Here is a 24171-nt window from a genome sequence, read left to right as displayed (position 1 = left end):
GCGTCCGCTGAAATTTTTTCAGAGAGGGGCGCTTCGGCAGCGGCGATACACAATCGCATTTAACCCTTTCTTCAAACACTAGTTGGGGTTAAAAGCACCCCGCTATCGGCCGAATACCGCAGCTAAAATGATGGTAAAGCGCCGCTTTTTAGCGGCGCTTTACCGATAATGCGGCCAGCTGGCAGTGTGAAATAGCTCTTCAGATAATTCAGCTTCACTCCATGCCCATATAAATATAGCCTAGAGAATGTACAGACCCCCCCTTCAGCACAGACCCCTCCATTCAGCACAGATGGACCCCCCCTTCAGCACAGACCCCTCCATTCAGCACAGATGGACCCCCCCATTCTGCACAGACCCCTCCATTCAGCACAGATGGACCCCCCCATTCTGCACAGACCCCTCCATTCAGCACAGACCCCCCTTCAGCACAGATGGACCCCCTTTAAGCACAGACCCCCCTTCAGCACATACCATCCTTCAGTACAGACCCCCCTTCAGCACAGATGGACCCCCTCTTCGGTACAGATGGACCCCCCCTTCAGTACAGACCCCCCTTCAGCACAGATGGACCCCCCATTCAGTACAAAACCCCCTTCAGCACAGACGGGACCCCCCCTCCCCCCATCCCATTCAGTACCTCAAATCAGCCATCAGCATGGCGCAGGCAGCAGGTTCCCTTCCCCTGTGTACACATAAACACTGGAGGGGGAGGCGGCTTCACTCTGCTTACTGTGCCTGTGTGACATCGGGCCCGGGACCACTCAGACAGCCCACGGCCGCGAGGCTCTTCAACACCTTCTCAATTTTTTAGGGGGGTCAATTGCCCCTCCTTGCCCTATGGAGTGGATGCCCATGCCCACCTTTGCACTGCCTCCTGGCGTGGTGGCCATCTGTAAGCCCGGTGGCCCCATAATCTTCTATTGCCCGGGGGCCCCATGAGTTGTCAGTCCGCCCCTGATTGGGGCTGGCTTTTGGGTCCCACACTGGTGGCTACTCTGCTGCTTACTGAACACAGGACATTACTTGCTTGGCACAGGCGCCATTCTGAGAACACTGCATTGTTTTGGTCAATGCAAGGCATACCCTCTTTGGAAGAGGTACAGATCGTGACATCACTGCCCTGTCGCTCCACCTCATCCAATCAGCTGGAACAATGTAACTATGCCAAAATAGCCATGCCTGGAATTCAGTATATTAAGCTGTTGAGTTATACATAGACATTTTAAGGATTACAAAATAATTACTAGAGACACTAGTTTAGTGCTATATAGCAGCTCTGTATTGTACTGTAGAAGAACTGTGACTGCCTTGATTAGTTACATTTTATGGGTACAAAGCCATACCTATAACTTTTGAAAGGATATAACTATATCTTGGCATTGCCTTGTTTTATAGATGGTGACCATGAAATTGGGTGCTAATAATCTGACTGAGTTGACTTACTACGCTTTGAAAGGTGGACAACCAATACCAGGCACCGTGGCTGCCAAGCAGCTGAGTACAATCGACCCTCAGACCATGGCGCTGACCCTTGGTTATATTGTGAAGGCGCAAGCCAACCGTAAGTTATTTTTCATTGCCATATCTGACCTGAATTAAAACATATTCTAATGCCCCATACACACGACCGGTTTTCCCGTCGGAAAAACTGCGATGAGAGCTTTTCATCGGGAATCCCAACCGTGTGTATGCTCCATATGACTTTTTCCCACAGGAGAACTGCTTGGGGGGAAAAACAAGAGCAGGATCTTTTTTTTCCTGTCAGGAAAAAATCCTAGCGGAAAACCATTTGTCTGTATGCTTTTCTGACGGAAAAAAAACACGCTTGCTCTGAAACAATTAGACGCATGCTCGGAAGTATTGAACTTCATTTTGTCGGCTTGTCGTAGTCTTTTTTATCACTGCGTTCTTGGCAGTCAAAAGTTCACTAGACTTTTGTGTGACCGTGTGTATGCACAGGGCCATTCCGGCCTATAGGCTCACTATACAAGCCGCTTAGGGCCCCACAAAGCTGCGGAGGGCCAGCCAAATTACTAGAAGCCCCGCCTGGTGAGAATTCATTTTTGGCCCCTCACCCCACTTCTCAACTCGCTGGCTGCATGGGAGAAGAGGTAAGTCAGTACTCCCCACTTCTCACTTTAATTTAAGATGTCATTTCCGAACACCCCTCCCCCCGCTTTCCCCCCCCCCCGCTTCTCAATTTTAAGATGACATGACATTTTGCTTAGGGGCCCAGGGAGGTCAGGATCGGCACTGTGTATGCAAGGCAGGCTTGAGAGGAATTCCGTTGGCAAAACCATTGTTTTTTTCGAAGGGAAAACCGCTCGTGTGTACGAGGCATATCAGTATATACACAATTGAAAAAGTACAAAAGGAGCCTACTGAGCTGTAAACGGATGCCACTGCCATTAGTTGTAATAGTTTGCCTTTGACTCCTTACAGACCTTTTTTGGGTAGTTACATGGTCTTACCATTGCCATGGTTTTTGTAAACCCATTTTACCTCAGGCCCCTTTTGCACGGGCTGGATCCGGTTCAGCAAGGGATCGATCCATTGATCCCCTGCTGAACTGAGCTTATGCCGAGCAGACACAGACACAGCCCTCTCTGCTCTATGGGCAGCCAAATGTAAACGGACCAGCTGTCCGTTTACACCCGACTGCCCTCCGATCCGGCCAGACAGAGGGGATCAGATCCCCTTCTGTTTCTTTTGCCTGATCAATTTGGACCAAGAGGTAGCCGAGTGTAAGCAGACCAAGATGTAGAGTCTGATCGGGTCCGGCTGAAAAAAGGACAGCTCGACCTGACAGCACTCCCCGTGTGAAAGGGGCCTATATTCTATTTGTACAAAATATTAAATTGATAATACACAAATGCCATCATTTTTATAAATCAGTTTATGTAAAAAGAGATTATGTCACAATTAATAGACGTGTAAATGTTTTATGAGATAATGAGAATGTAATTTCATCAAATCATGCATAACTGCCATTATTTTCCTAAACCTGTTTATAATTATACTAAAATTAATTGACATATAAATGCTTAAAAAGATAATGAAAACTGCAGTGGAAAATGTTGATATACTTTGTGAATCCGGGCCTGTGATTTTAGTAATAAACTTACCTTTAATAACAGTCTTCTATTCAGGTATCACCGGCTGTTGCTGTCCCAGGCTGACTGCATTTGGTATCACTCTGCCTATGATAGGAGCCTGGGCTATACAGGAAGCATTGGCTTATTCTGCAGCCTCTTGTTTCCTCTACCGCCAGATTCATTCACAACACAGGATGGACAACCCACGATCTGGGCTTGCTGACTTGCCATCCTAGATAAGTGGGTCGCGGGCCACATGAAAGGGCTCCGCGGGCCACATGTGTTCCCCGGGCCACTGGTTGGGGACCCCTAACCTAGTTTAGGTTTAATTTTATGGTGGGCCCCTAGCTGTTTTCAGTTCAGTACTCCCCACCAGTTTTTTTAGGGCGGAGAGCGGAGATCTGACAGGGCGGTCCCGGAGCGAACCCCGCTGAGCAAGCGGGTGTTAAAGGAACGGATCCTCACGGAAAGGGCCCTTACAAATACATTATACATTATACAAACTAACATAAACAAAACATCAAACAAACAGCCACCAAAGAAAAAAAAAAGTTAGGTTGAACGAAAAAAAAAAAAAATAGCAGGGTGTACTAGGCTTGATGGGTTTTACTTCCTCTTTTGCTCCCTGCAAAGCCTGCCAATTAAAAGCATAATGGGCTAGTATGCATCACATACTAGCCCATTATGTGACACTTACCTGCAAACCAATCCAGCGCTGTCCCCTGTGCAGGCTGTGTCCATTTTCTCGCCCCTCCTCCTTCCAGAGCCGCGGACTCCGACTCTGTGATTCGCCGGAGGTACATGACGTCACTCCCGCACATGCGTGCGGGAGCTGCTGGAATTTTTTTTGTCAAAGCTTAATTGAAACAGCTGAAGTTAGAAGCTGATTGGCTGCCATGCAGAGCTGCACCCGATTTTGCACTCTCCAGTTTTAGTAAATGAACCCCTGTGTATACTTGCCTCTCTGATGACCTGTGTGTCCTACTTCCCCTTGGTTTCATTGCTGCAGTGAGTGCCATTGGTTCGGAATGGAACATTTATGGAAGTATCGGATGTCTCTGTCACCCCCTGCTGCACATAGTGGTTCCTTCTTCTAACCCTTGCATCGCTGCAGTGTCCTGTAGATATATTGGGGTTTCAGGAAGAAACACGACGGAGGCTGCAGTGATAGAATAGAACCAAAGTAGGATTTACAGGCCACCAGAGAGAAGACTATATAGTCTCCTCTTTTTGCAGGGCATTCTTTTCTGTATCATTTTTCTCCTGACGGAGTCGTTTAACCACTTCCCGCCCAGTCAATAGCATATTGACATCCGGGAAGTGGCTCTGCTATTCTGACTGGGCATCATATGACGTCCAGCAGGATAACATGTCGGTGCGCGCCCGTGGGGGCGCGCAGAGTGGCGATCGTGGCGTGTCACTGACACGCCGCATTTCCGATCGTGGTAAGGAGCCTCTGTCATAGTCTTCTTACCACTTGATCAGCTGTGACCAATCACAGCCGAACCAGGAAGTGCCAGTAAACGTCATTCCTCGGTGTGCGCTGACAGGGAGAGCCGATTGGCAGGGGGGGGGTCTGTGCTGATTATCAGCACATTGATTATCAGCACAGCCCCCTCAGATGTGCCAATCACATGCTAATAAGTGCCCACAGTGTCCCCATAATAAAAAGACTCACAGTGCCAATCAGTGCCCACCAGTGCCAAATCAGAGCCCACCACAGTGCCAATCAGTGCCCAGCAGTAACACCTGTCAGTAACACAACAACAGTCCCTCATCATCAGTGCTGCCCATCAGTGCCACCTGCCAGTGCCAATAAGTACCACCTATCAGTGCCGCCTGTCAGTGCTCATCACAGCCACCTGTCAGTGCCCATCAGTGCCACCTGTCAATGCCCATCAGTGCCCATTAGTGCCGCATATCATTGGTGCCCATCAGTGCTGCATATCAGTGCCACCTATCATTGCCCATCAATTCTACATATCGGTGTCTCCTCATCAGTGCCACCTTATCAGTGCTGCCTCAACAATGCCCAACAGTGCCCATCAGTGCCGCCTCATTAGTGCCCGTCAGTGAAGGGAAAACAACATTTTATGACAGGATCTTTTTTAGTTTGTCTAGCAAAAAATTAAAAACCCAGCAGTGATCAAATACCACCAAAAGAAAGCTCTATTTATGGGAAGAAAATGATAAAAATGTAGTTTGGGTACAGTGTTGCACGACAGCGCAATTTTCATTCAAAGAGTGACAGCGCTGAAAGCTGAAAATTCTCCTGGGCAGGAAGGGGCAAAAGTGCCCGGTATTGAAGTGGTTAAGGTTATTTCAAGAGAATATGTTCAGTCACAGCGCTTTTAATGCATGGTGGAACGTAGCATTGATATAAGCAAATCGGAGTATGACATTTTAGTCTTTTGATGTTCCTGTACGTTTTGAACTAAAAAATAATTGCATTTTTAGAGAATGTATAGCAATTCTATCTTTCATTTGAAATATAACTATTGATGTCAAAGTATAAAGCTGCAATCTGTTTGTTCTTTCATTCCCATAAAAGCCGTGGTCCAAAATCCACCGAACAATCTATGGATAATTGCAGCTGTGTTGGCCCCCATAGCGGTTGTGACAGTAATCATCATCATCATCACTGCCGTCCTTTGCCGGAAGAACAAGAGTGACTTCAAGTCTGATAATCTCGGTAACTTGCCTCCTAGGACCAAGGTAATCCAGCGCAGAGTTTTCAATGCCATACATGTTAAATCATAATGCATTTATTTCATGTTTGATGCTTGAAGATGACATCTGCGTCACGTTTCATTTCTATAATAAGGTGTTGTTATGAGGTTCATTATGCTGGAGGAACATGTCTGTCATTATCATTCTGTAGCTTCTTTCTGTCTGCATGTAAGCAACATCTCAGAGAAATGAAAAATATTAATAGTCCCAATACAGATGCATGACTTTAAAAAGAGCAAGCTTCCAACTTAATAACCATCTTCCCCTATTCATATAGGGAACTTAACTGGTTTCTCACCAGTTTCTTATATAATAAACGATTGCATAATCATTCCAGTCTTATTTTTAATCTGCAGCTTAGTTTCCCGGTAGTCTTCATATCAGCTGTGCTCAGTCTTTCTTACCTGGGGCTGCAAATGTCAGCACTCCACTATTCTGAGACTCCAGGGTCTGACTATGCATTTCCTTGGTTATGAGGAATTAGGATCACTAACCATTGAACAAAAACACCTAGTTTATCTAATGTATCTGCTTTTGGATAAGTGTACATGTTAGCCTATAAAGTATATGTGTGTGTGTATATATATATATATATATATATATATATATGTAGCGCCCCTTTACTTTCAGAAAGGACGCTATGTTAAATTTAGTGGGGGAATGAGAAGAGTTATGTTGCTCTCATTTTTGATTTTTGTCAAATTTGGCTGTCGCCAAATCTGGATTGTTCTGTGGGTCAGTCAGCGTTCCAGGGATGCAGTTTTATCTCTGGGCAGCAGGTGGCGCCAAAGGGGTTCAGGCGAAGCCGCTTCTTCCCAGCAGCCAATTGGAGGAGTTTTTAGCAACCTTAAGTGACGCTCTGGCTGCCAGGCCTGTGGCAGGGGTCTGTCAGGGGTCACTTCACCCACTCTGGCTGGAGTGGCGATGTACTGATACAATTACAGAAGGAAGGACTGCTTTCCTTATCCAAAGTCTGATACTGCGAAGTTACTCTATTTTCATCAACCTTTTCTGTCTACTTCAAGTTGATGTTGGCCGTGTTGGGCCAGGAAAATAAAGCATTCAAAAAACCCTTTAATGACAGATTGGACATTCGATTACTGCTTTGCTCACTACCTTCAGCCCTAGACACTACATAGAGGTAACTTAATACGCCGATCCCAAATCTAACCAACGGCTCCTTCGGGGGTAGCGCTATGTATATATAGTGAGGAATGCTGTATACATGTCACCTAGGGTTCTCTATAAAGGAAACAAACATTGTGGATTTTGCAGCTCTTAATACATTCTGGTCTGGGTCCTGAAGCTTGGAGGCTTTGTAGGGCTTTGGATGGGATGAACCCTCCATCATCCACGTTCCACTATTCTGAGACTCCAGGGTTTGACTCATTTTCCTGGAAAGGAGTTGAGGGGTTCGCTACATGCAGAGTGTGGGGCTGAGGTGTGCAGGGTTGAGAGGTGCACTACGTACAGACTGCAGGGTTGAGCGGTGTGCTACGTACTGAGTCCAGGGTTGAGAGATGCACTACTTACTGAGTGCAGGCTTGAGAGGTGCGCTATGTACAGGTTGCAGGGTTGATAGGTGCACTATGTATAGAATGCAGGGTTGAGAGGTGTGCAACTTACAGAATGCAGGGTTAAGAGGTGTGCTACGTACAGAGTGCAGGGTTTAGAGATGGGCTACGTACAGACTGCAGGGTTGATAGGTGTGCTACATACTGAGTGCAGGGCTGAGAGATGCCCTATGTAATGAGTGCAGGGCTGAGGGATGTGCTACATACTGAGTGCAGGATTGAGAGGTGCACTACATACTTAGTGCAGGGTTGAGAGGTGCGCTATGTACTGAATGCAGGGCTGAGGGATGCGCTACGTACTGAGTGCAGGGCTGAGGGATGCGCTACGTACTGAGTGCAGGGCTGAGGGATGCGCTACGTACTGAGTGCAGGGCTGAGGGATGCGCTACGTACTGAGTGCAGGCCTGAGGGATTCGCTACCTACTAAGTGCAGGGCTGAGGGATGCGCTATGTACTGAGTGCAGGGCTGAGGGGTGTGCTACGTACTGAGTGCAGGGCTGAGGGGTGTGCTACGTACTGAGTGCAGGGCTGAGGGATGTGCTGTGTACTCCCAAGATCTCCCCAGTACAGAGCTCACTCCCCCTTCCCCCATTCCAGTGCAAAGCTCTCTTCCCCACACATTCTCTGAAAGAGTGTGGCTGCTGCAAAAGAGCAACTACAGCTTATCTGCCCCTGCCAGCAGCCTGCATGAATAAGAAGGAGCTTCTGCCGTTGAGTGTCTCCTCACGCTCTTCCTCCTTGCTAGGCACCTTTATGTGGCTGCGCAATGTGCACCGGGCCAGCGGTTTGCATTCCCTTCCCACCTGAGCTTAGCATACCCGAACTGCTCTGCCACCTGAGCCGAGCTGGCCCACTTCCCTGTCCGAGCCGAGCGCACACCAAGCCGGCCGGTCCGCCTCCCTGCCCGTTCTGAGCCGAGCTGGCCCGCTTCCCACGATACTTAGGGGCTGTACAGAAGCAAGCTGCGGTTTTCCAGAGGGGAATTTTCCCAAGCGCTTTTGAACTCCTCTGTGGGATCTTATGGTCTGGTAAGCAGCCTGTTTTGTCATTTGGAGCACGGTGGTAACACAAAAAAACTTTATTTATAGTTGTTTTCAGCACAAGAGCACTTTCTCTTGCACTTAAATAAACTGTGTTTGGATGTTTATTTTTCACCATTTTTGGATGTTTTCACTTCATAGGAAATGTGTATTATATGGATTTTTGTACATTATTTGTACTGTATCATATGAATTTCAGCACATTATTTGCACTTTAAAAACTTGTATTTTTATAGCTAGATTCAGGTAGGCAGGCGTAGCGTTTCGGCGGTGTAGTGTATCGTGTTCACACTACGCCGCCGTAAGTTAGCGAGGCAAGTACATGATTCACAAAGTACTTGCCTGCTAAGTTACGGCGGCGTAGCGTAAATCGGGCGGGCGTAAGCGCGCCTAATTCAAATTTAGCTGAGGGGGCGTGTTTTATGGTAATGGCGGGTGACCTTACTAGATTGCCGTATTTTACGAACGTGTACATATCCCAGTGTGCATTGCGGCAAAGTACGCCGCACGGTCCTATTGGTTTCGACGTGGACGTAAATGACGTAAATCCCTATTCATGGACAACTTACGCAAACGATGTAAAATTTTCAAATTTCGACGCGGGAACGACGGCCATACTTAACATTACTATTCCAGCTATTTGATGGAATAACTTTAGGCCTGAAAGTGCGTTACGTAAACGGCGTATCTTTACTGCGTCGGGCAAGCGTATGTTCGTGAATCGGCGTATCTACTTATTTACATATTCTAGGCCGACCGCAATAGAAGCGCCACCTAGCGGTCAGTCTAAGAATTACACGTTAGGATACGACGGTGTAAGACACTTACGCCGCTCGTATCTGAGCCTAATTTAAGCGTATCTGGTTTCCAGAATACGCTTAAATTTGCGTTGGCGTAGATTCCGAGTTAGGTCGGCGTATCTACTGATACGCCGGCCTAACTCTCTGTGAATCACCCCCTTAGATAGCAGTGGCTATTTGATACTGCAGGATATCAATAAGTATTAGGTGATTTTTACATTTAAATTTTGCTTTTTGAGAAAGCTCACTATTAATATTTTTATAGAGTTTGTGTTATCCAGAATTCAGGGGTATTTAGTGCATGAATGTCCCTCCCGCTGACATTTTTATGTCATCACATAGCCTTTGCTGAACCAGAACTCCAACCCTTGGATATTTAGATGATATAGATGTTATAGTCTGTGGGGAGTCCATCTGTTATGTGATTTTGTTTTGGTTACTCGGCTATACACAGTCAATGTACTGGCCTCCTGCATCAGGCATTAACAGTGTTTATGATATTGATTTCAAGATAATATTTCGACATCCTGCAATTCATTTTCATAATGTTTAAATAGATCTTTGATTTGGCATGGTCAAATGCTTCCTTCTCTTGAAATTAACTTTCTACTGAGCCGTGTTTACAGATCTGCAAAGATTTATTAATGGACTGAGTGCTGACAGACTTGCTGTTAAAGATGGCCTGTTGCCTGTTTCTACTGCTTTCTTCCCTGCTGCAGCCTTCTAAGAGCTGACACCAGATTTAAAGGGTCTGTCCACACAAAACTAATATGCTGGAGGGTTACACTAACTGGCAGTTTCCTAAATGTCTCAGGGACTCCTGGGTCTTCAGACCTGGCATGGCCATTATCATATTCCTTAATAAAGTTTGTCTTCAATCTTATACTATGAGGACCTACAACTCACCAAAGTGAGTGGAAAGGACTGTTGCCTGTTACTGCTACTTTTTTCCCTGCTGCAGCCTTCTAAGAGCTTGAAGACACCAGATTTAAAGGGTCTGTCCACACAAAACTGATATACTGATAGGGTAAACTAACTGGCAGTTTCATACATGTCTCAGGGACTCCCAATTCCTGGGTCTTCAGACCTGGCATGGCCATTATCAGGGGATATCATGTTCCTTGATAGTTTGTTTTTAATCTTATACTATGAGGACCTGGAACTCACCAAAGTGGGTGGGAAGGACTGTTGCCTGTTACTAATACTTTATTCCCTGCTACAGCCTTCTAAGAGCTTGAAGGCACCAGATTTAAAGGGTCTGTCCACACAAAACTGATATGCTGAAGGGGTAAATTAACTGGCAGTCTCATACATGTCTCAGGGACTCCCAATTCCCAGGTTTACAGACCTGGCATGGCCATTATTATCTTATACTATGAGTACCTACAACTCACCAAAGTGGGTGGGAAGGATTGTTGCCTGTTACTACTACTTTTTTCCCTGCTGCAGCCTTCTAAGAGCTTGAAGACACCAGATTTAAAAGGTCTATCCACACAAAACTAATATGCTCAGGTGGGTAAACTAACTGGCAGTTTCTTATATGTCTCAGGGACTCCAAATTCCTGAGTCTTCAGACCTGGCATGGCCATTATGAAGGGATCTCATGATCCTTGATAGTTTGTTTTCATCTTATACTATGAGGACCTGGAACTAACCAAAGTGGGTGGGAAGGAACTGCCAATACGCCCAGGTGGCCAAAAACACTGTCAGGAATTATGGAAGGGAGATCTCATTGTTGGAGCATTGAAGAGGTATAAAAATCTGATTATCTCACTATGCTCCATCTATCCTATGGACTGTGTTCGCAGTTCTCAAGACTGCAGGTCTCATGGCCTAGTTGTGGGCCAAAAGGTGCAATTTTAAATTTACAAATATTTGTTATTTATTAACTTAATATAATTTTAGGTTTTATATTCAGGAGAAGTATAGCAGAAATGTGATGCAAATTTAGCCATTGTATCTGTATGACTAAAATTGCATCACACAGATAGCATGTGATTTGCACTGTTGTGCGGTGCGACTCACATGCAATGTCGGACATCACACCAGTGGGAACCAGCCCTTAGTGATGATCATTAGCGGTGTGAGTGCTGTGTGATCTGTGTGATGTAAATGCGATCATCCATTCTTTATACTCAGGTATGTCGGATCCTCTCCATCCTGCCCCCATCCAGCCCTGCTCTGGCCACAATCCTCTTCTGGTCAAATGTTGCGGGCTGGGTATGGGGAGGGTTACAGAGGAAAGCTGATTTGCTAAAGAGGTGGTGGGAGGCAGAGCAATTTATCAGCAGTCACTCCCTCCCACTCAGATGAGCAGTGCTATTGTTTTTTTTTACACTTGTGTGTGCCTCCCCCTCCACCATCTGAGAGGGGGAGAGCCAAGCAGGGCACTGCTATGCAATTGCTATCACCCACCCACTGCACCCCTTGCCGTCCGGGCCCCCCTCTTTCCCTGGGCCACCTACAGGATGACCGGTGGTCCCCCCTATCAGCGGCTCTGGTTTGGAGGGTCTTTTACAAACTCTGAAAGCTGTAAGTGAAAAATGAAAACCTCCAGATGTTTAGAGATATTTGGTTATTTATGATTTTGTGTACGTTCAATTTTCACCAGTTGGGAAAAAGTTGCAGTTTAAAATTTACAAATATTTGTTATTTATTATCTTAATACAGGTTAAGCTTTTATATTAAGTAGGAATTCAGCAGGGATTTTGCAAAATTTGCTGTGCTTGTATCTGCTAATAATGTTTTTAGTGTATTTTTAGCAAAAATATTGCTTTGGTAAACATTTGGACGAATATCGTGGTGCCCTAAAATCAGTAGCACCTTTCTTTTATTCTACTGGTCCTATGCTTTCAGAAAATATATGGTTTGGGGGGGGGGGGGGGGGGGTTGGTCATTTACAAGCTTTGAAAGCTTTAAGGGAAAAATTAAAACCTTCAGATTTTTAGAGGAATTTGGTTATTTACATATTTTGCGTATGTTCAATTTTCACCTTTTTGCAAAAAGGCGTAATTTAAAATTTACAAATATTTGTTATTTATTAACTCAATACATGCTACGCTTTTATATTTACTAGGAATTTCACAGGAGTTTTGTAAAATATGCTGTGTTTATATCTGCTAATCATGATTTTAGAGTATTTTTAGCAAATATATTGTTTTAATAAACATTTGTGCAAATATCGCAGGGCCTTAAAATCAGTAGCACCTTCTTTTTATTCAACAGGTCATGTGCTTTCAAAAAATATATGGTAGGGGGGTCTTTAACAAACTCTGAAAGCTGTGAAAACCTATATATTTATATAGAAATTTGGATATTTACATTTTTTTGTATGTTCGATTTTTCCCGTTTCGCAAAAGGTGCAATTTAAAATTTACAAATATTAGATATTTTTCAATTCATTACAGGTTAGGCTTTATATTTACTAGGAATCTTCTAAAATGTGCTGTGTTTTTATCTGCTAATAATGATTTTAGTGGATTTTTACCGCAAATATCATTGTTCCCTTAAAAATCAGTTGTACCTTATTTTTATTGTACTGGTCCTAAGCTTTCAGAAAATATATGGTTTGGGGGGTCTTTTACATAAAATTGCAAACTTGAAAGTGGAGCGCAGGGCATGGCAGCGAAAAGGTTAATTTTCATATAATAAATGTTTTGTTTTTATATTGTTTGGTTATTTTTCTTTCCTAAAAGCGAGTGGCACCTTGAAAGTCCTAATTTTCTGTTTCTTGGCTGCAAAACTATACATTGTCTTGGTATGTGGCGCACAGTTTATCCACCTACACCATTATAGTACTACAGTGGGGGGAAATAATTATTTGATCCCCTGCAGATTTTGTAAGTTTGCCCACTTACAAAGAAATGAAGGGTCTATAATTTTTATCATAGGTGTTTTTTAACCACTTCCCGCCCGCCATATAGCAGAATCACGGATGGAAAGTGGTTGTGTTATCCTGACTGGGCATCATATGATGTCCAGCAGGATAAGCTGCTAGCGTGCGCCCGCGTGTCCGCAAGCGGCGATCGGTGGTGTGGTGTGTCAGTCTGACACACCACATCCCCGATCCTGGTAAAGAGCCTATAAGGTAGGCTCTTTACCATGTGATCAGCTGTGTACAATCACAGCTGATCACATGGTAACCAGGAAGTTCCTTTTATCGTCTTTTCCTCTATTTGCGCTGACAAGGTGCGAGTAGAGGAGAGCCGATCGGCTGCTTACCTGACAGGGGGGTCTGCTCTGATAATCGGCGCATTAATTATCAGTGCAGACTCATTGAGGGTGCTCATTAGAGCACACCAGGGATGCCCAATAGAGCCCACCAGGGATGCCCACTAGAACCAACCAGGGATGCCAATCAGTGGCCATTACAAATGCCAATCTGTGCCCATCAGTGATGCCTGTCAATGCCCATTAGTATCACCCATCAGTGCCCATCAGTGTTGCCTATAAGTGCCCACCGGTGCCACATATCAGTGCCCATCAGTGCCGTCTATGAGTGTCCCATCAGTGCCACCTATCAGTGCCCATCAGTGCGACAAATCAGTGCCACCTATCAGTACCCATCAGTGCTGCATATAAGTGCCTTTTCATCAGTGCCATCTCATCAGTGCAGCCTCATCAGTGCTCATCGGTGAAGGAGAAAACATACTTATTTACAACGTTTTATAACAGAAACGAGTAAAAATTTTTTTTCAAAATTTCCATTTTTTTTTTATTTGTATAGCAAAAAATAAAAATCCCAGTGGTGATAAAATACCACCAAAAGAAAACTCTGGGCCAGATCAACATAGAAATAGATCGGCGCAGCGTATCAGAGATACGCTACGCCGCCTTACCTTACCTGGCGTAATTTCGAATCCTTAAAGATTTCTCTGGCGGCGGAATTCAAATCAGCGATTAGGGGGCGTGTTTCATTTAAATGAAGTGCGTCCCCACGCCGAATGAACTGCGCATGCTCTGTTTCTAAATTTCCCACCGTGCATTGCGCTAAATGACGTCGCAACGACTTCATTTTTTTTAACTTAGACGTTAATTACGACCATCCCGATTCACGGACAACTTACGCAAAAAAAAATTAAAATTAAAATTTCGACGCGGGAACGACGGCCATATTTAACATGGCAAGTCTAACTATACGCCGCAAAATACCAGCTTTAACTATACGCTGGAAAAAGCCGACTAGAGACACCGTAAAAAAATGCGCCGGCCGCTCGTACGTTCGTGGATCGTCGGAAATAGCTAATTTGCATACCCGACGCGGAAAACGACGTGAACGCCACCCAGCGGGCGCCGAAGTATTGCATCTTAGATCCGAAGGCGTACGAGGACGTACACCTGTCAGATCTAACCCAGATGCCGTCATATCTTGGTTTGAGGATTCAAACTAAAGATACGGCGTGGGTAATTTGAAAGTACGCCGGCGTATCAGTAGATACGCCGGCGTACTCTGTCTGTGGATCTGCCCCTCTATTTATAGTGAAAGAATTATAAAAATGTTGTGGATACAGTGTTGCATGACAGCGCAATTGTCATTCAAAATGAGGCTGCGCTAAAACCTGAAAATTTACCTGGGCAGGAAGGGGGTGAAAGTGCCCTGTATTGAAGTGGTTAAATGATAAAGACAGAATATCAACCAAAAATCCAGAAAAAACACACAATACAAATAGTGAGTAAAATAAGTATTTGATCCCCAAGCAAAACACGACTTAGCACTTGGTGGAGAAACCCTTGTTGGCGAGCACAGAGGTAGGACATTTCTTGTAGTTGGTGACCAGGTTTGCACACATCTCAGGAGGGATTTTGGTCCACTCTTCTTTACAGATCTTCTCTAAACCCTAAGGCCTCGTACAGATGAGAGGATATCCGCCGGACCGTTTCCAGCGGACATTTCTGCTCCCGATTTTGATCTGATGGGCTGTACACACCATCAGATCAAAATCCCTGCGGAAAACATACGCGGTGACGTGCCGCGACGATGACGCGGCGACGTGCGCGACCCTGGAAGGTAAATACTTCCACGCATGCGTCGAATCACTTCGACGCATGCGAGGGATGGGGAACGCTTGGACTTATCCGGTGAGTCTGTACAGACGACCGGATCAGTCCAACGGACAGGTTTCCAGCGGATAGATTTCTTAGCATGCTAAGAAATTTTTATCCGCTTGAAAACCGGCGAAAAACCGCCGAAAAATGTCCGCTAGGCCGTACACACGACCGGATTTGTCTGCTGGAACTAAATCCCAACGGACAGATCCGGTCGTGTGTACGAGGCCTTAAGGTTCCTTGGCTGTCACATGGCAACTCAAAGTTTCAGCTCCTTCCATAAAGTTTCTGTAGGATTGAGATCTGGAGACTGGCTTGGCCACTCCATGACCTTGATGTGCTTCTTCTTGAGCCATTCCTTTGTTGCGGAATGTTTTGGCTCATTGTCATGCTGAAAGAATCATCCATAACCTATCTTCAATGTTCTAACTGAGGGAAGAAGGTTCTTATCCAAGATTTTGCGATACATGGCCCCATCCATTGGCCCTTTGATGCAGCAAAGTCGGTCTGTACCTTTTAGCAGAGAAAGACCCCCACAGAATGTTTCCACCTCCATGCTTGACTGTAGGGATGGTGTTCTTGGGGTCATAGTCAGCATTTTTCTTACTCCAAACACAGCGAGTCCCCTTCCTCAAGAAGACACATGTACAGTCATGCCAATAAACATCTAAATGATTCAGAGAAGGATTGGGGGAAAGTGCTGTGATCAGATGAGACCAAAATTCAGCTCTTTGGCATTAACCCGTCTTGCCATGTTTGAAGGAAAAATGCTGACTATGACCCTAAGAACACCATTACCGCAGTCAAGCATGGAGGTGGAAACATATAGACATATTCAGGTAGAGTTACGCCGGTGTATCAGTAGATACGCCGTCGTAACTCTGAATCTGCGCCGTCGTATGTTTAAGTGTATTCTCAAATTGAGATACACTTAAATCTAGCTAAGATATGACCGCCGGCGCCGTCGTATCTTAGCTGTCTATTTACGCCGGCCGCTAGGGGCTTGTACGCTGATTTGCACCTAGAATACGTAAATCAGCGAAATACGCCTATTCACGAACGTACGCTTGCCCGTCGCAGTTAAGATACGCCGTTTACGTAAGGCGTTTTCAGGCCTAAAGATATTCCACCAAAAAGATGGCGCAGCCAATGTTAAGTATGGACGTCGGAACCACGTCAAATCTTTTAATTTTTACGACGTTTGCGTAAGTCGTCCGTGAATGGGGCTGGGCGTAATTTACGTTCACGTCGAAACCAATAAGTCTTTGCGGCCTAATTTGGAGCATGCGCACTGGGATACGTCCACGGACGGCGCATGCGCCGTTCGTTCAAAACCTCAATCACGTCGGGTCACGATTCATTAGCATAAAACACGCCCACCTCTTCACAATTTGAATTAGGCGCGCTTACGCCGGGACATTTACGATACGCCGCCGTAACTTAGGACGCAAGTGCTTTGTGAATACAGCACTTGCCTCTCTAACTTATGGCGGCGTAGCGCATATGAGATACGCTACGCCTGCCTAACGTTAGGCACGTGTACCTGAATCCAGCTAATTGTGCTTTGGGGTTGTTTCTCTGCTAAAGGTACAGGCTGACTTTGCCGCATCGAGGGGCCAATGAATGGGGCCATGTATCATAAAATCTTGGATGAGAACCTTCTTCCCTCAGCCAGAACACTGAAGATGGGTCATGGATGGGTCTTCCAGCATGACAATGACCCAAAACATACCGCCAAGGCAGCAAAGGAGTGGCTCATTAAGCACATTAAGGTCATGGAGTGGTCTAGTCATTCTCCAGACCTTAATCCTATAGAAAATGTATGGAGGGAGTTGAAACTTTCGAGTTGCCAAGAGACAGTCAAAAAACCTTAAGGGTTTAGAGAAGATCTGTAAAGAAGAGTGGACCAAAATCCCTCCTGAGATGTCTGCAAACCTGGTCACCAACTACAAGAAACGTCTTACCTCTACGCTTGCAGTAAGGGTTGCTCCACCAAGTACTAAGTAATGTTTTGCATGGCGATCAAATACTAATTTCACTCACTGAACTGCAACTTAATTTATAGCATTTGTTTTGTGTGTTTTTTCTGGATTTTTGGTTGATATTCTGCCTCTATAATTTAAAATACACCTATGATAAAAATGATAGACCCTTAATTTCTTTGTATGTGGGAAAACTTACAAAATCTGCAGGGGATCAATAATTTTTTTCCTCAGTGTAAATATAACCTGGTTGAATGATAACCTTACATACTTATGCCGCGTACACACGGTTGGAATTTCCGACAAGAAAAGTTCGATGTGAGCTTCTGGTCGGAAATTCCAACCGCGTGTAGGCCCCATCAGACTTTTTCTGTCGGAATTTCCGAAAGCCAAAATTTAAGAACTGGTTCTCAAATTTTCCGGCGGGAAAAGTTCTTGTCGGAAATTCCGATCGTCTGTATGCAATTCCGACGCGCAAAAAAACACGCATGCTCGTAATCGATTCGACACATGCTCGGAATCATTGAACTTCATTTTTCTCGGCTCGTTGTAGTGTTGTACGTCACAGCGTTCTTGACGGTTGGAATTTTGTGTGACCGTGTGTATGCAACTCAAGTTTGAGCCAAAATTCCGGGTAAAAAAAAATTCTTGTCTGAATTTCCGATCATGTGTATTAGTCCAATATAAGAACATGAATATTTTAGTTGGGATGGCACCTTCATTAGGAATTCAATATATATTATGTACCTTCTCCTACAGCCCGTCCAAGGTTTCGATTATGCCAAGCAGCACCTGGGCCAGCAAGGAGGTGATGAGGATGCCCTTCCTGTAACCCATGAGACCGTGGTGCCATCTTTGAACTTGTCGCAGGAAAGGGACAGCACTAAGGATGGGAGTACAGAAAAAATGCTCAAATCTTCAGATACAAGAAAAAGGTGAGGCCTCCAGCGCCAGGGATTGACTGAATTCCTGGCCCACAAGTATGCAGACAGTAATTCATTGACCACTGAATATGGAAAATCATATAACAGTAGTATATTTAGCGCAGGTGATTAGAAGTGCGGAGGTATTTGTTTCATGACATGTTCTCTTTAAAGGAAATCTGTCACAAGAAAACCACAGAGGCTGCCATTGCTGATTTCTGTATGTTACTTACAGTGCTAGCTGGCTAGATAATGATGGCTGATTCACATGTTTGTTTTGGGTCAGTGTCAGTGAGTAAGAAGGTATTGGAACCAAAGAGTCAGCAAAAGAGCCAGGCACATAGCATGTTTAGGGTGAGTCAGCAATGACATCTCATTAACAGAATATTTATATTTTGCATTTATATGCCCAATACTAGTGGAGTGTGATTTGTACAAAAATAAATAAATAAATCTATCTATCTATATATCCATGTGTCTATCTATCTATTGACTGTTATCTATCTGTCTGTTCATATCTATCATCAAAAGTATTGTGACGCCTGCCTAAACATGAACTTTAATTGCACCCCAGTCTTATTCCGTAGGGTTCAATATTGAGTTGGCCCAAACTTTGCAGCTATAACAGCTTCAACTCTTTTGGGAAGATTGTGAAGACTGTCAACAAGGTTTAGGAGTGTGCAGGGCTCAAGTCCTGCGGGAACGCGTGGGAACGGAGTTCCTGCACTTTTTTCACAGCAGGAACTCAGTTCCCTTTGCAAGACTAGAGCAGCCGAGAGCAGCCGAGCCAATCCTTCACTAAGCGGCGATGCCCAGCTAGAGTCACTGTCAGGGGCAGGCGAACCTTAGTAATCCTTTATGTTACTGGCCGCTTCCTGTATATGGATTCATCGGGTAGTGTGCGGGTATTCCGTCACTTCCTCGATGCCGCAATGTCTCCTGGGAACTTTTGTCATTGTTCCCAGGAGACATTGCGGAGGTCTGCCGCAAGTTATTGCTGGATTTAGAAAAACATGCGGTTTAGTAATTATGCATATGAGCACATCATTTTTTTTTTTTGTTGGGGGAGTGGATCTTGGGTGGGAGTTCCCACACTTTTTTCCCCAGGACTTGACCCCTGGGAGTGTGTCTTTGGGAAGGTTTGACCATTCTTCCAGAAGTGCATCTGTTAGGCATTGATGTTGGAAGAGGGGGTCTGGCTCGCAGTCTCTGCTCTAATCCCAAGAGGTGTTCTGTCAGGTGCAGGCCAGTTAAGTTCCTCCACCCAAACCTCGCTCATCCATGTCTTTATGGATCTTGCTTTGTGCACTGGTGTGCAGTCATGTTGGAACAGGAAGGAGCCCTCCCCAAACTGTTCCCACAATGTTAGGAGCATGAAATTGTCCAAAATGTCTTGGTATGCTGACGCCGTAAGTGTTCCCTTCACTGGAACTAAGGGGCCAAGCCCAGCCCCTGAAAAACAACCCCACACCCTAATCACCCCTCCATCAAATGATTTGAACCAGTGCACAAAGCAAGGTCCATAAAGAGATTGATGAGCGAATTTGGGGTGGAGGAACTTGACTGGCCTGCACAGTCAAGTCCTGACCTCAACCCGATAGGACACCTTTGGGATGAATTAGAGCGGAGACTGCAAGCCAGGCCTTCTCGTCCAACAAAAGTGCCTGACCTCACAAATGAGCTTGTGGAAGAATGGTCAAACATTCCCATAGACACACTCCTAAACCTTGTGGACAGCCTTCCCAGAAGAGTTGAAGCTGTTATAGATGCAAAGGTTGGGTCAACTCAATATTGAACCCTACAGACTAAGACTGGGATGCCATTAAAGTTCATGTGCATGTACACATTTTGACAATATAGTGTATCTGTATGTTCATGTGTCTATCTACTTATCTCTATCTGTCTCTATCTATCTATCTATCTATCTATCTATCTATCTATCTATCTATCTATCTATCTATCTATCTATTTATCCTCTAATATTTTGATGTGCACATTTACTAACCCACTATAAGTATGATTCTATAATGTCCGGTGGAATACTGATAGATAATCAGATATAAATACAATGATGATGTGTCTGGGAGTGTGTTTGGATTGTTGATGATGATAGAACAGATGATAAAATAGATCATTTAGTGGCAGTATACCCCCCACTTCCTCCACAAGCTTGTCGTGACATTTTCATTACATGAGTCCCAGAAATGATGCCTAACACTTGTCTGTGTTGCTATGGTAACCCACAGCCGGTCGCCTTGTGAAAACGGTTCCGTCATCAGCAACGAATCAGAGGAGGCCAGTTCAGACGGGAGCACTCCGCAGAAACTCATGGCTCAGCACAGGATGACAAAGGATGAGGCGTGCAAGTGGAATGGTAAGAAGGGATCTGTGCTATGTGCCCTGCAGACAGCGCTGTATATCATCTGAACGCTCCACACCACCGCCTCATACCGCTCTAATGACTTTATCCTCTGTGCAGTGCAGGCGCGTGGATTGTCATCTAAATCACCACATTCATATTATACAGAAACAGATTTAGAAAGTCAGGGAGGGAAATACTAAGGACAGGGAGCAATGTCTGCACTACATACCAATAGGGAGAGAATTGGCACAGACAGAGCTGCTGTCCTGAGATTTTATGTAGTTATAGTTTTAGGTTTATATAGAAGGCCTTACAACATTAAGAGAATAGTCTACAAGCTTATTAGAACATAAAGAGTGACTCCACCTTTAGGAAAAACATTTACCTAAACCAGGGGCCCTTAAACTTTTCAGTATGAGGACCATAGAGTATATTTTACAAAGATTTGCGAGCTGTATAAAATAACAAATTAATGAAATAACATATACATGTATGAATACGTTTTTACTTAAGCATAATATAATTCAGAACAACAGAGAAAAAACACAGCAAAAAAAATCCAAATAAACTTGGGACAACTAATAAAGGTTGAACAAAAATAATATCAGTATGCATTCTACTCATCAGTGTCCCTACTTACATCAGGATTAGGTCGCTCTCCCCGACTTGTTCATTCCCCGACTTAGTTGGAGTAGGTGGTACACTTTGGTGGGGGTGGGTCAACCACACACTGTGACCTTTGACCTCTGGGAACCCGCCTTCTGACCTTTGACCTTTGGGGGAGGTCCCTGTTCCAATTCCTGAGTCCTAGCCATATTCTTCAATGGGAACCCCTAACTTACATCAGGATCCCCATCAGAGTTCCCCGTAAACCAGAGTCCCCCTTTTCATTAGAGCTTCCATCAGAGCACCCCTTTACAACAGAGTCCCCTCCTTTCATTAGATTTCCCATAAGAGTTCCTCATTACATCAAGATCCACATCAACATGCCCCCTTACATCAATATCCACACTAGAGCCCCCCATTAGAGTACCCCCTTATATCACTATCCCTGTCAGTGTCCAACCTTCCATTAGTATCCCCATCAAAGTCCCACTTTCATTAGAGCCCCCATTAGAGTGCCCTCTTACATGAAGGTACCCATTAGTGTCCCCACTTTCCTTAGAGCCCCCATCAGAGTACCCCCCTTACATCAGGGTCCCCTGTTCATCAGAGTTCCCCCTTTCACTAGATCCCCCATCAGAGTACCAACTTACATCAGGGTCCCCATGAGATTTACCACTTTCATTAAAATAAAAAAAATGAGTACCTCCTAACATCAGTGTCCCCATCACTGTTCCCCGTTTCATCATCATCCCCATCAATGTGCCTTCCTTCTTCAAGGTCCCCAGCAGAGTGCCCCCTTACATCTAGGTCTCCTTCAATGCCGCCTTACATCAGAATCCCCATCAGAGTGCCCTCTTACATCTAGGTCTCCTTCAATGCCTCCTTACATTAGAATTCCCATCAGATTGCCCTCTTACATCAGAATCCCCTTCAGAGTCACTCCTTACTTAAGGGTCCCCAGCAGTGTCCTCCATACATCGGTGTCCCCATCAGAATCACTCCTTACCACTTAAGGACCCGCTCACCTATATATACATCATTTTTTTAAAGATGGATATTTAGGTAACAGCAGCAGCTGCTGCCACAACCGAGATATCTATCTTTCCTGTGAGCGGTCCTTTAAACGATAACGGTGGTCCCCGCGGTGGATTCGCCGCAAGATCACCGTTATTGGCGGCGGGAGAGGGCCCCCCTTCCCGGCGGAGGCGAACAGTAGGGAAAGTGGCAACCCCACCTAGGTGTGCTCTAGCGTAAAATTCCAGGCATTTTCCCATGCCCGGAGGTGTTTACATGCGTGTATGACATATTCCTGAACATGGAAGCTCTGTGTTTGGGGAATACATCATAAGCACATGCAAACACCAATACAAAAAAAACACCAGCATTTACACACTAATGCCGCGTACACGCGGTCGGAATTTCTGACAACAAATGTTCGATGTGAGCTTGTTGTCGGAAAACCTGACCGTGTGTATGGTCCATCGGACATTTGCTGTCGGAATTTCCGACAACAAAAATTTGAGAGCTGGTTCTCAAATTTTCCGACAACAAAAGTTGAATTGTGTGTACATAATTCAATGCACAAAAATTCTACGCATTCTCAGAATCAATTTGACGCATGCTCAGGATCATTGAACTTAATTTTTCTTGGCTCGTCGTAGTGTTGTACGTCACCGTGTTCTTGACGTTAGCAATTTCCGACAACATTTCTGTGATCATGTGTATGCAAGACAAGTTTGAGTCTGTCAGGAAAAAATCCATGGTTTTGTTGTCGGAATGTCCGATCGCGTGTACGCGGCATTTCAAGCTCCTATAGTCTTTCACTACTATGGGCACTGGGGGAAGGAAACCACATGGAATTTTAGGCTAGAGGACATTTGTTACAGCATATGTCCGTGTGCACCTACCCTAATACCCACGACGGATGTAAAGACCACAAGTTCAGAGATCTCACCAATAGAATCCCTGACAGATAAAAGAAGCTTTGGGTGATTTTCTCTCCCGGATCTACTAGAAACTGAAATATCAGTTTTGAATGAAATTATTCACAACTCGGATACAAATAAACCGAATACACCTATTTATATTTTCTAAAGTGCTTACAAGCAAACTGCCTGCTGTCTAAGGATTCACACCACAGCACTGTGCTGTTTAATGCACACATTTCCGTGTGTTAAGGCGCATTGCACCAGGCAGCCCATTCATTTTGAATGAGCCATGAGCACACCTGAATGCACAAAAAAATAGATCATGCTTTATTTTTCAAAATGCTGCGCACTGCAGGACACACAGCATTTGGAACTGAGCATTGTGGTTTGCCATAGCGCATTCTATAATTGCGTTGGGTTGCAGTTGACAATAAATGGAAACACATAACTGTTTAATAAATACCCAAATATATTTTTAGGCCTCACTCACATAGACTTATCTATGCTTACACCCGTGCAAAGGGGCCGTCTTTGCTTGCATGGTTTGCACAGGTGTTGCATGCATCCGTGGGCAGGCAGTCCTTGTCATGTCTATTGGGGTGTACACATAGGTATGCCCATGTGAATGAGGCCTTTAGAAGCTGTTTTATTTTGTTGACTTACATGAAATATTACTCCATTAGTAAGATGTATCTTTTTTTTTTTTCTTTGACATTTAGGACTTAAAAAAAATAAACAGAAAATTGGTAAGACTTTCAGTGTATCACTCTGTTGTTACTAACCTATGAAGCCTTTGTGTGAGTGGGTGTCTATTAACCCCTCTCTCCTCTGATGTCTCTTCTGACTAGTGATAAAGGTTGTCTGAATTTCCAAAACGGTTTTACATGTATTTGTTAATATACACCTGACCATCACACTTCAATGAGCTTGTTGGACATATCAATGTAGGTCAGGTACTGATGTTGGATGAGAAGACCTGGTCTACAACTAGTCTTCCAACTCATTCTAAGGCCCCTTTCACACTGGGGCGGGAGGCGCGGTGGCGGTATAGCGCCACTAAAAATAGCGGTGCTATACCGTCGC

General features: G+C 44.8%; 1 protein-coding gene across 4 annotated transcripts in view; it reads left to right on the top strand.

Moving 5' to 3' along the window:
• Positions 1-24171, top strand: part of KIAA1549L (KIAA1549 like) — a 204009-nt gene that overhangs the window by 108894 nt on the left and 70944 nt on the right. For 3 of the 4 annotated variants that reach the window (XM_040328289.1, XM_040328287.1, XM_040328290.1), the window contains 5 exons: positions 1399-1564; positions 5650-5813; positions 18029-18204; positions 20439-20566; positions 23808-23834. In XM_040328289.1, the coding sequence (XP_040184223.1) occupies positions 1399-1564; positions 5650-5813; positions 18029-18204; positions 20439-20566; positions 23808-23834 (661 nt within the window). The remainder of the gene's footprint in view (positions 1-1398; positions 1565-5649; positions 5814-18028; positions 18205-20438; positions 20567-23807; positions 23835-24171) is intronic. The other variant, XM_040328288.1, reaches the window with a different exon arrangement.

The sequence above is a fragment of the Rana temporaria genome, chromosome 11 (genome assembly GCF_905171775.1).
Source record: "Rana temporaria chromosome 11, aRanTem1.1, whole genome shotgun sequence".
In the NCBI taxonomy this organism is placed as follows: Eukaryota; Metazoa; Chordata; class Amphibia; order Anura; family Ranidae; genus Rana; species Rana temporaria.
This window is presented reverse-complemented; position numbering and strand designations above follow the sequence as displayed.